Raw genomic sequence first — 13,539 nt, forward strand, 5'->3', positions numbered from 1 at the left:
TGCATTAAAACACAACACATCCACATCCCCAGTGACTGTCCTGCCCAGAGAAAAAGGATAGATAGCTGTTGGATCAGAACAGGATTGGTGGATTTTCCATGGTGGGATTAGAGGGATAATAAATGTAAATGGTCTACTACAGTAGACTATTCATGGGTGGTCATATGCCCCCCCCCCCCCCAAGTCAATTATAGTGAAAATTACGTTTTTGGTCATTGTCCGTAAGTGGAAGAACTTTGACCGCAAATGATCATGTGACATTTGTGGCACCACCCAATGGTCCTAGTGCTCAACTATGGTCAACATGGCAAAAAGCATATGGCTACGATGTCCGATTTAAGGTATTTGGTTACATGCGGAAATGACCCTAAATGACCTTTGACCCCAATTCTGTGTACAACTTTTAGACACTAGCTATAGACGATGCATGTGTGCAAGTGATGTCACGGTGCTATGTAGTATGGGGAAGGGTAGCATTTTAAGTGAAAAACACGTTTTGGGCTATAATGACCTTGACATGACATTTCGCCCGACATTTTCACGTGACATTTGTGGCACCCCCCAATGGTCATGATAACCAAATTTCGTCAAAATTGACAAATGCATATTGCTACGATGGCTCATTATATGATTGGTAGAAGAAAGAAAGAAAGAAAGAATCGGAATCTAAGAAAAAGAGACCCTTAGCCAAATGCCATTTGGCTAAGGTAAATGATTATGGAGGAGCAGTTGAAAGGCCAATGAGGCCAGCAGTGAATGTAACTGGAAAATAAAATGGTGTAAGTTTAGTCTTACAGATCCACTCCTAAGACTAAACCTACGACAAAGCGAAAAGATGACAGTGAGAAAACCAAAGGCATGGTCGTGGTTCCCTACATAGAGGGCGTTTCTGAGCGAGTCTCCCGTGTGTTCAAAAAGCATGGATTCTCTACTGCCATGAAACCACATCGCACCATTCGCAGTATGCTCGTCCCACCCTAAGGACAAACTTCTCCCCCAGCAGAAAGCGGAGGCCATTTACGAGATTCCCTGTGGTGACTGCCCCAGTTCCTATATTGGTGAAACTGGCAGTCCCTTTGGCACCCGACTTAAAGAGCACCAAAAAGAGGTTGAGAAATTTGAAGCCAGACCATTCACACGTGCAAATCGTAAATCTTCTGTCACTGAGATCCACAAATCTGCTATCACCGACCATGTTGCCTCCACAAATCACTCAATCAATTGGGAGGAATCCAAGGTCATTGATCGTGAAGCTGATAAGACTACCAGGTGGCTCAAGGAAGCCATTTGGATCCGCAGAAAAGGACATGACACTCTAAACAAGGACGAGGGGACCTACGCACTCAACAACATCTTTGACCAACTCATCACGCCCTCAACGGTGCCTACTGTTACCCATAAAAGGAAACAGTCTGATGTGATGAGTTGCCAGTCTGATGAAGCCACTAGTGTAGTGGTGAAACGTCACTAAAACGTGAGTTAAAAAACTTCGTTTTTACTTAGGAATTTTTCAAAATGAACAAAATTTACTGTTACTTGAAAATTCCTAAATGAACAAAATTTACTGTTACTTGAATTGTCTTGAGAACTAACTATAGACTGCAAATCTACCTAGCTTGTACCTGATTGTTGGAAGTATCATGTTCACATTGATATAGATCTGCAAATACTAGATAAATTCCTGCTAACTAAAGACTTACCATACTTAGTACATAGAGTTCTGCTTCCTTAGCTGTTGCTATGTGTACCCGCCTTGCGATGTCACTTAGTGATAACGTCAAGAATGTCTGGTGCAAACAAAATGAACAAATAACAAGGTTAACATGGCTCAAACCAGGATTAATGTGGCTTAATGCAATTACATTATGTGTGATTTGCTCACAAGGATACCCTCAAGTTTTTAATTTCTACTTTTTGCATGATTGCAATACCTAATGGCGTACTTAAATACCTTGTGAAACACTAAGCATTAAATCCTTTTCTTACCAAAAAATTTAAAGAGTTTTTGATTGAATAACAGGTGATCCCCTGGTGTTTTTTTGTTGTTGCTATTTCAGTTTTAAAATTTGATGCATGTATTTTATATTATTATCTTGTATTGAAGGGGAGGGAATTATTTTGAGCTGTGTTTATTTTATAATGAACATTTGATACAGTTTATTCCAACCATTCTTACCTTTGTGAGCCGTTGAATGTTTTTCCTGAACAAAGATGAAATCACCTGTTTGACAAGACCCATATTCTGATCCTAGAATAAATTACAATCAAGGTACAAAATCGTTAATTTACAAAGATGAAATCACCTGTATGACAAGACCCATATTCGGATCATAGAGTGAATAACAAGCAAGGTACAATATCATTACCAATAGATTGGTTATTGTTTCAAATTTTAGATGTAACAAATGCCAAACAGTAGTTGTAATTTAACAAAAAATAATTAAGATATATTAAATGCAGGAAGCAGAAAAGTTCCTCGGCTATTCTCCTGTGATGTCCATCCAACCTTTCCTAACCCATGAAATGCCCGATTTAATGGATACTCATAACTCTTACCCTTGTGAATATTTCTGGAAACTGTTCCTAAGCTCAGATGGGTTATTTGTACCGTATGCAGTGCCTAACCCATGAAATGCTTGAAATGGATACTCTTACCCTTGTGAATATTTCAGAGTTTTTCTGGATACTGTTTCTCAGCTCTGTTGGGTTATTTGTACCGTATGCGGTGGATAATTCATGATATGCTTGACTTAACGGATACACTTACCCTTGTGAATATTTCAGAGTTTTTCTGGAAACTGTTCCTAAGCTCAGATGGGTTATTTGTACCGTATGCAGTGCCTAACCCATGAAATGCTTGATTTAATGGATACACTTATCCGTGTGAATATTTCAGAGTTTTTTTGGAAACTGTTCCTAAGCTCAGATGGATTATTTGAACCGTATGCAGTGCCTAACCCATGATATGCCTGACTTAATGGATACACTAACAAGACTGAATATTTCAGAGTTTTTTAAACTGTTCCTAAGCTCAGGTGGGTTATTTGTACCATATGCATTATGCAGTGCCTAACCCATGATATGCCTGACTTAATGGATACACTAACAAGACTGAATATTTCAGAGTCTTTTTGGATAGTTTCTCAGCTGTTGGGTTATTTGTATTGTATGTAGTGCCTAACCCATGAAATGTTGCCTTAATGGATACACTTACCCGAGTGGATATTTCCGAGTTTTTCTGGATACTGTTTCTCAGCTCTGTTGGGTTATTTGTACCATATGCGGTGGATAACCCATGAAATGCTTGACTTAACGGATACACTTACCCGTGTGAATATTTCAGAGTTTTTTTGGAAACTGTTCCTAAGCTCAGATGGGTTATTTGAATCGTATGCAGTGCCTAACCCATGATATGCCTAACTTAATGGATACACTAACAAGACTGAATATTTCAGAGTTTTTTAAACTGTTCCTAAGCTCAGATGGGTTATTTGTACCATATGCAGTGCCTAACCCATGATATGCCTGACTTAATGGATACACTAACAGGACTGAATATTTCAGAGTTATGATATGCCTGACTTAATGGATACACTAACAAGACTGAATATTTCAGAGGTTTTTTTGATACAGTTTCTCAGCTGTTGGGTTATTTGTATTGTATGTAGTGCCTAACCCATGAAATGTTGCCTTAATGGATACACTTACCCGAGTGGATATTTCCGAGTTTTTCTGGATACTGTTTCTCAGCTCTGTTGGGTTATTTGTACCATATGCGGTGGATAACCCATGAAATGTTTGACTTAACGGATACACTTGCCCATGTGAATATTTCAGAGTTTTTCTGGAAACTGTTCCTAAGCTCAGATGGGTTATTTGTACCGTATGCAGTGCCTAACCCATGATATGCTTGAATTAATGGATACACTTACCCTTGTGAATATTTCAGAGTTTTTCTGGAAACTGTTCCTAAGCTCAGATGGGTTATTTGTACCGTATGCAGTGCCTAACCCATGATATGCTTGAATTAATGGATACACTTACCCGTGTGAATATTTCAGAGTTTTTCTGGATACTGTTTCTCAGCTCTGTTGGGTTATTTGTACCGTATGCAGTAGATAATTCATGATATGCTTGACTTAATGGCTATAAAATAACAATATGCAAAAGAAAATAGGAATTAGTCAAAAAGGTTGTGTCAGATATCACAAAAGTATAAGAGAAAACCATGGCATGTTGCCCCTGAGGATCGATGCTAAGTCAGGTACCACATGAGTAAACTCAAAAATAGCACAAATAGCGCGAGCGTACTTACAAAAGAAACTTCGCACATAAGATATTTATTTTTAAACTTCTTTTGTCTGGGTAACAAAGCGATGTCGCCAGGTCTGAACGCTGTACCGGCGTCAGCTGAATTCTAATACGCCTAGGGGGGCACAGGCATGGAAAATTCCTATCTGTTTATTTATTCATCTATGGAGAAAACATTGCCTTATTTTGAGAGATTGAATCCTTGGAGAGCCCACTGAGCAGTAATTTTGAGACAAAAACTAAATAGATGAACATAAAGACACATTATCATGGTATATGTGACATGAACAAGAGAAATGAGTCACATGTCGGCCCTGGTCGAAAATGAGTTTTACATAATTATGTTTCTAAAGAGCACTCTTGGAGCTTTCAGAAATTGAAAACCCCATGTTGATACGACTTTTCTTTGCAAAGTTATGTCAATTTTTCAATCGCTGAAAACAATATAAAACAAACAAATTTTAACACTTTTTCAAAATCAATATTAGCGACATCCGACTCATTTCCCTTGATCGTGTCACATATTAGCGATACAAATGTCTTGCAATACATCGGGGAAGGCATAACCTAGCTCGATAAACCTTTTAACAACTTGTGATGTGTATTTGGGCACATTGATGACCTTTCCATGGTGTACTTGTATTAGCAATGCTACACTTTGATCAGCTCGGTAATAGGCGGGACTCAACAATGTGGATTGATATAGAATGGCATACACACAGCTGGGTGCAGCTCTTATACGCGAAGTATGCTTTGCGTATTGCGTGAATGATGTGTGCTTTTGTGAATCTATGCGGGCATAAGTTGGGATTTTATTGACTCGCGTAGTAACAAAACCCGAATAATTCTCATCTATTACGAGCTGATCATAGTATAAGATGAATGTCTTGCAATGAATCATGGGGTGGCATAACCTACCTTGATAAACCTGTTCACAACTTGTGATGTATATTTGGGCACATTGATGACCTTCCCATGGTGTATTAGTGATACTAAGATGAATTTCTTGTAAGCTTCTAACATGATGTGACTCACTGCCATACTGGGTGTGGTGATTGCCTACAAAAACAAAACACATCATCAAAATTAGCTGGTATTTACAGGGTTCAGAGTTAAGATAAAATTCCAATCCTTTAGTTATTTATTTATTTATTTATTTATAACATTCGGCGAAACGCCAGGCAAAACCCAATATTGAAGTTATAATTAGTACTGCATGACAATCAGTTATATTTTAATATTTTCCCAATTTAACGGAAAATGTGCCAAAAATATAAATTTTGCATGTTTTCATACAATGACGGTCACAAAATTAGATTTGTCACAAATTATAAAAATTGGAATACGTAATCTGAAATAAGTCTGCACAAGTCTTTGGGCTTGATTGTCACAGCATACGGAAAACACCTAAAGCATGTTTTTTGCCCTTATTTGCACAAATTGGCCAAATATCCAACAAAATTACTGCTATATTTTACTGGAATCGGGGGTCGGCATAAACAAGAACTATCTTCATACAGTCAGTGCCCTAATCAGACACCCACCTCAATTCTGAAGAGTGCTAATTATTATCCCAGGCAGTGAATGTAACATGATTGATGGTTGGGTTCTTTCATTCACACTGTTGTGACTTACAACTTGCAGTATGATCAAAAGAAATCTACAAGACAGATAAAGACAAACACTTACCACTTCAAAGAAGTACACTGCTCTGCCCCAGTTTTTGAGTGCAGCATAAATCATGCCGCCATAGTAGTAATAACACAGGAAGTGTGTAGCCTCATAATGACCACCCTAAAAGAACAAAACGGACAGATATGCATATCAGAAGATGGTCAACTGACTAAAAAAGGCTAATGATCTCCCTAATAGGAACAAAACAGACAGATACATGTATGGTCAACTGACTAAAAAGGGTTGAGTCCGGGGGGGGGGGGGGCAATCATATAAAAAGTTGTAAGCATGCATGTGAACAAAAACATGGAATAAGGTTGGTTTATTCAACTGCAATGCGGGCCTGTGTTAAGGGTCTCAAAATCATTGATTATAGCAAATAAGGGTGTCTTATTTGACACAACGTGTCCGCGCTAAGGGTAGTTAAATCCAATCACATTCTTAACCCTGCAATCATCATAATAAGATAATACTGCCCTAATAATGCAGGTGATAATTATGAGAAAATTGATCATGCATCCTTGTTAAGGGTATGGTTCACAAACCATTATCCTTGTTAAATGTCAGTTTGATGACACAATGGTTGTCCTTGTTAAGGGAGCTTTTCTGAAGTGCATTTACACACATGCTTACAACTTTTATATATGAGTGCCCCGGGTTGAGTGCTGCATAAATCATGCTGCCATAATAGTAATAACACCGAAAGTGTGAAATGAACATGTATGGTGAACTGACCAAAAAGAGTTACATTTGCAACTGAAAAATAAAGGAGGATAGTCCGGTTTCATATACATGAAGTTTCCCCTTAATTGAATGGCCTTGACCCCCACATCCCATTTATAGAGTTTTATGCTCCATTCTGATACAAGAGCAAAACATTTGCATTTGAAAACCCCACAGAATACTATGTGAACAATACAAATGAGTAAACCCACTTTATATACATTTTGGCTTAGGCCCCATACCTATTACCAGTGCATAGCCTTTCCCCAGAAGGCTACATCTTACTGCAGCTTAGTGCAGCTACAAAGATCCCACTGAATGAGGGATACCCAAGCTTGGGAAAGCTGCACACTGGTATTTAGGTACAATGTATGGGCCCTTTCACGAAATCCAAGCTAAACATCTTTCAACCCTAATATTTCACAGTAGCTAAATTTCTTCCGACACCAATATTTTGATCACTTCCAGTTAAGTGTGGGGATCAATGTGGGGATATGCTGTTGATCAGACCTTTAGCCTATTTTGTGGACCTTAATCTCCCACCCAAGGGGTGTGAATTTCAAATAGAGCCACCCATTCAGGTAAGCCCATTTGAAATTCACTGTGTGGAGAGTAAGTTCATAGAGCTCCATAGAAGGTGCATGGATTTCAACTAAAATAGACCCATTTTGGAGCAGACGACACTGAAAAGGTGACTCCATTTGAAATGTACAATCCCTGTGTGGTATATTGAGGTCATGTCTTCCTTAGTGTGTCTGTATGGATTTCAATTGGAATAGCGCAATGTGTGTTTTCACTCACCTCTTTACTGATTTCTGTGATGTCAACATCTAGGAATTGTAATGCTGGTTTCATACACTTGGATAACAAAGACAGCTGTAAAAAGGGACAAGAAATGTTTTGAAATTAGTCAAGTCTTTACATGTGTATTATTGAAATTCTGATCTGCAAATTAACAAAGTATACAGAGATGTTATATACAGGGTGTCCCAGAATGATTTGTACCGTGTTTGCAAAAATAACTAAAAATAGAAGACGGGCAGTGTATCTATTTTTGATACAAGCATTATAATGTTGGACATGTCTCCTACTTATTCTGTTAATTTCAGCACGCTACCTTTATTTGTTTTGGCGTGGCATGCAATAATGTAAAATCGATGAAAAACGACTCGCATACCTTTGAAAAATGGCACGATACGATTAAATGAAGAACGTGGGATGTTTTGCACAGCATTTCGACGATAACTACTGTTGGGGTTGCGCCTTAAAGCTTGCGGACAGCTGCAATGTTTGCTCTAGTTCTTACAGTCTTACGAGCACCAAGCTTCACTCTGCCGATTCCTGACAGTTCCGTGCTCGTCAAACTTCTTTACATTATACACTATCGTCTAATGAATCTTCTTTGCGTCTCAACATAGCTGCCGGTTTACCAGTAAGTTTTTAAAAGAAATCCACACTGCTGTACAGTAAATTGAGGAGCCTTCTTTTCTGTACCACAACCAGTTCGATCTCTGCAAGCATTTCAAATGACATGGACCTCACACCACAATAACCATATTTAAAACTACCGCCAAGGAGAGAATGGGATTAGGCCACAAATCCTTAATTCCATATAATGATTGCTTCAGAACGTCATAAATAATAGATAGATATCGGCTATTTAGTGGAAATATGATCAGAGCACAACTAAAATACCTGCATAACTTTTTTTCCAAATAACTTTGTGCTGAACGGTTAGTAATGTTACAGATTTTCAAAATAGGTTGCGTTGTCAAAACTTAGAATTCACCATTTTTACGCAATCTTCTATAACTTCTACTAGAAACGTCCAATTTTTAAAATCTAAAAAATCTGAGAAAGCTAAATATATGCAGAACTTAAAATGCAAAACAATATGACCATTCAACATGCCCTTCATACCTAAAAAATTACATATTTCCCGGTACAGATCATTCTGGGACACCCTGTATACATAGAAGGCTAAATATACATCTTCTTCTGTATCAATGCTCCCCTCTCTTAAGTCCCACCCCTCATCATTACCTGTAAGACTGCCTGTGTGAATTGATGTAAGTTGAGCTGTGTGCATCTGTATCTTTGTTATAGCTTTATGTAGTATGTCCACACTTTGTATGTACTGTTTCTTCCGATTCAATGCTAACCCATCCTAAATCCCAGACCCCTGTGGCTACCCCACTCATTATTACCTGACATAAGTCGGCATGAATTGATGTAAGTTGAGCTGTGTGCATCTGTATCTTTGTGATAGCTTTATGTAGTATGTCCACACCTCGTATGTACTGTTTCTTCTGAATCAGGGCTCTGGTAAGATGGTGAGCTAGTGATGCATCTATACAGAAAAAAAACATATAGAGTGAAAAAGAAGCATGAAATATGGTATGTGAAGATTTACTATAGTACAACACAATGAAGAACTCACAAACTATAGATGAGGTAAAAGTATTGTTTGTAAACAAAATACACCAGGCATAAAAAGAAACTTGTCAGTTATAGTCATCCTTGCTGTTCAACAACCTGATAATGTTGAATTATTCTGAAATATACAATTTCTTAATTGGAGTTTGCTTTCTCATTTGACACCCTGTTCATGAATATCAAGCAAAAATTGACCAAGATATATGTGCCTCCAAACCCTCAAACCCCAAAATCAAAAGTTGCAACTTTAACTTCAATTGTGCCTGTTACATTGTGTGCTTTCACGAACCGGGTGTCAAATTAAACAGCACAGTCCAATGAACAAAATTTCAGAATAATCCAAAACTATCAGGTTGTTGAACAGCAAGGATGAATATAACTAAAGAGTTTCTTTTTTGTGCCTGCTGTAGTCTATCGAATATGCTGAGTGTAACAACTTCTCTTATGAGTACCGGCATAATATCTATGTGCTGGGAAGGTAAAACAGACTTGTTTTGTTGGATGACTGGTGAACTCTCACAACAGGGGTGTATGGTCCAAATGCCACAACAAAATGATGGGTACTTCAGCCTGTGTGCATTGTTCTGGCATGATCTTACCTACCGTTACATGTCTGTGTCGGTGAGAACAAAGTACTGCTGCTGGATGGGAGAACTTCCCAGCAATACATTGGGCAATACTGGAGTAGCCCATTGCTGTGCAAGACTTCTCATTGCTGTAATAGCAAATTCTGAAAATCCTGAAATTGCTGGAAATAGCCAATGAAATATCCTGAAATTGGTCATTTCCTATACAATGTACTTTTGCACAGGGAAGGAGAAGAAAACGTCCTGATAAAATTTAGGGGACAAAGAAATCAGACCCGGCCCCTGAAAACCTTTTTCATGAGTATTCTACTTACAGCTACAGTACCTGACACGTGTAAGTGACCGCGTGCCACGCTTTTTTTGCCGTGTTATTTGCGTGTTGAAAATCCTTATTATAACACGCGTGTTGACAATAAGTGGTCTCAAACGTCTGTCCCGAGAATTCTCGGTGTTTGGCATCTGGCCCAAAGCTACCGCGATCTCACGCAATCTCACGGTACAACACGCGATCTCACGGTACAACACGCTTTAGTGATAATGTAGCTGCTGACGAAATTACCAAGTGTGAAGTGCTAATTTGCTATGTCAATAAACACTTAAAAAGTTGTTGAGTTTTCGATAACATGATTACCCGTTTATATGTTTATCATCGCCGGTCACCGACCATGGAAATGCACCAACCAATCATGAATCTTCCATTCATCAAAAAAGGCATACGCCGGTAATTTTTAGTGCCGATTCATATGCATGTATAAATGTTCAGTTTCATAATTTTCACGCAGGGTATTGAATTATGATACAATCCCTGTTTAATTTAATTGGGTCAAGTTCAAGTAGGGACTATTTCAGTTTACTGCTGATATTATTATGATGCGATCGATATACTGTAGGCTATAAATTGTATAATAAAAATGTGTGCAAATCTTCTTTCATTGGCCGCGCCGATCCGCGACTTCGGACTCTTGAGACCGCTTGAATGACAGCATCTTACCTTATTATCAAGTCCATTAATTTAACATATCTGCCCCGGCTTCAATAAATTATATTCCTGAAATCAGTTGCTACAATGTGTAATATTTCCTTCAATTCTTTGTCGTCCGTTTTTTCCCAACACGATTCAAAATTATCCATTTTGTAAACGTCCGTGATGTTTCCATTCATATTGTTTTTGCCGTCCTAAATTCCTCTTTTTGATTTATTCCAGCATGATTCCAGTATAGTACGCATAGGCCTATCACTCCAAGTTCATTCCAATTCAATTTTGAAATCCAGAGACCCAATCTCTAGGTCCCGGACTCCCGGCTCTAGATTTCCCCGTGCAATGTTCAAGATTATGCATGCCGATTGTGTGTGTTTCAACTCAAATAGAAGTTAAAACATCTGTTGTTGGACGCAAAGTGCACGAAGATTTATACATCCAAATGATCTATTTGCCAAGTGCACCGAAGCCCAAGACCCCCAAGAGAAGCTGGATGAGTACCCTTGGTCTTCAGCCCGGTCTTCAGTGACTAACCCCAGCCCAGGATGCATAAGCAGCGCCGGCAGCTCCCGTCCAAACAACCCAATGCACCGTCCATGCCAAGATATGAATCCGAGGACTTGCAAGACCGCACCCGGAAAGATCATCCTGCAGACTGTATTGATTTATTGAATGTTATGTTGTCATTGTCATAATTTATGCCGAAAGACCAATTATATTTATTCAATAGCCAAATACAACAGTCGTACCGCGTATAAAAATATCTCTGGAATGCGGTAAAATATCATGCACATCGTATACACAAGGGTGTGATCATGATGATGCATGATGTAAACAATAATATGTCCACTCCCAGCATTTTTGATGTCATCAACCTAAGTGGTAAATAGGTTGATGTCATCAACCTATTTACCACTTAGGGACGCACCATTAGATATTGTGGGAGGGGGTAAAAAAAACAGTAGTGAGACGAAAAAAAAAAAAACTTTGCCCACCAGTGAGATGAAAAAAAGAAATGACTCTCTGATGCGTAAAAAAAAAACAAAACAAGAGCGATAACCGCACCATAGCTGAACCAGTGCTGGATAGTATTAATTTTAATAAGACTGTTTCATTAGATGTTGACTTTTAATTGTGACCACACGCACACCTGTGTAGGCACCAATTTGCAAAAAAACCCCCACTTTTTAGAGCATTTTTTATTTTATTTAAAAGGCGCCCCACAAATGTGTGCCAACCCCCCTGGCTTGCCAAAATCCCCCATTTGCCCCTCCGCCTGGGTTTCCCTCCTTCCGGCTGGCCAAAAAATCTTACCCCCCTCGGGCTCATAATTATTGCACAGTCCCTGATGTGAAATTGCTTCCCACACGCTTGTCCCGAACGGTTGTATTGACCACAAAGACCACCGCCCGGCGTTACCATAGTTACAACTCGATGCATGGTACCAGGGATGTGAGAGTAGCCTCAGATCCCTGATGTAAATAACATACTTGACCCGTTGATGACCTATCATCATGATCATAATTATTGGGGAGCGGTTGAGGGACCATGTGCATGTAACCATGGTAACCAGACGGAATGGCAACAACACAGGTGTGCGTGTAAACCTGGTGTAAACATTATTTTGATATTGACTTTTATTAAAAATTCAATATCAAAATGTTTATCCGCATGCCGCAGTGACGATATCGGGAATTATGGAAGGGGGAGCAGCGAGAGGGAAGGGAAACAGATACTGGTATATAAGGGGGCTGACATTTTCTTCGGAAGAGGGTAGGTCCCAAATATACTGGGGCTCATAAACTTTTGGAAAAAAAGGGGTCATAAAAGTTTTGATGACCAAAATGAATAGGGAGTCACAAGATGACCACAGATAGTGTGTTTTAAGCATGTTTAGAGGGTAAGGTGGGGGGGGGGGGAGTCATTAAATATTTGTTGTCAAAATAGGGGGTCGCAATTTTATTGGCGCTGACTTTTTATAAATTTGGACCCCCTCACCCTTCCGAAGAAAATGCCAGCCCCATAAACGTGCGGTGAAAAATTGTTGGAAAAGTTTCCTCTGCACCCCAATCTCCCTCCCTTTTTTGTTAGATTCTTGAGCTCTGGGCCCCCCAAAATCGGGTTCTGTTGGCAAAAAAATACAGCAAGTCTGTGGCCATCCCCCCTTGGAGGGGGCCCCTCGGTCCGTTCTGAAAAACTGGCTATACACCAATGTGTAGTACAACTAGATATTTTAATATTTAAAAATATTGGCGAGCATTATTGTTGGGAAACAACGCGCCCTGCCTCCCCCTCCCCCGTCCTAGCTACTGCAATAATAATTTGACAAATTAGAGCGCAGTGAGTATGAATTGAGTATAAAGCATGGAAGGGCTAGTACTTCCATGGTATTACATGCAGTGGCATAGATTTCTTTTTGACATGGGTGGGGGGTTGGAAAAAAGTATAAAATCAGGCCTCAGGCACCTTTTGGCAAGAGAATAAGTTTATGGTACAAATGAAAAATTGTGCCTTATTAAAGCTATTTAACTGGTGAAAATATGGTGCGAAAGTGGAATAATTTCGCAAAATTGGCACTGTCGGACCCAACCGGTCTGATTGGGGGGTGGCACAAGCCGTTTTTGGGCATTTTCCTATGGCGCTTTCTAAATTTTGCAATCAATGGGGGGGGGGAACACGGCCCCTTTGACGCGACGCCACTGGGAGGATGAATTTATGGACCATCCCCCCATGACAAAATATTGGGAGGATATATCCCCACCCCGGGATCTACGCCTATGCTGCCATACATTTCTAATGGGGTTGGAAAAAATTCTTGGAAGTAAAGTG

The 13,539-nt window shown here is 39.4% G+C and overlaps 1 protein-coding gene across 2 annotated transcripts in view; it reads right to left on the minus strand.

The window, feature by feature from the left end:
* Positions 1–13,539, minus strand: part of LOC140150780 (COP9 signalosome complex subunit 3-like) — a 60,588-nt gene that overhangs the window by 3,794 nt on the left and 43,255 nt on the right. For both annotated transcript variants that reach the window (XM_072172897.1, XM_072172895.1), the window contains 7 exons: positions 8,916–9,058; positions 7,510–7,584; positions 6,001–6,105; positions 5,230–5,370; positions 4,045–4,146; positions 2,177–2,248; positions 1,701–1,787 (listed from right to left, as the gene is read on the minus strand). In XM_072172897.1, the coding sequence (XP_072028998.1) occupies positions 1,701–1,787; positions 2,177–2,248; positions 4,045–4,146; positions 5,230–5,370; positions 6,001–6,105; positions 7,510–7,584; positions 8,916–9,058 (725 nt within the window). The remainder of the gene's footprint in view (positions 1–1,700; positions 1,788–2,176; positions 2,249–4,044; positions 4,147–5,229; positions 5,371–6,000; positions 6,106–7,509; positions 7,585–8,915; positions 9,059–13,539) is intronic.

This window comes from Amphiura filiformis, chromosome 4, assembly GCF_039555335.1.
Source record: "Amphiura filiformis chromosome 4, Afil_fr2py, whole genome shotgun sequence".
Lineage (NCBI taxonomy): Eukaryota > Metazoa > Echinodermata > Ophiuroidea > Amphilepidida > Amphiuridae > Amphiura > Amphiura filiformis.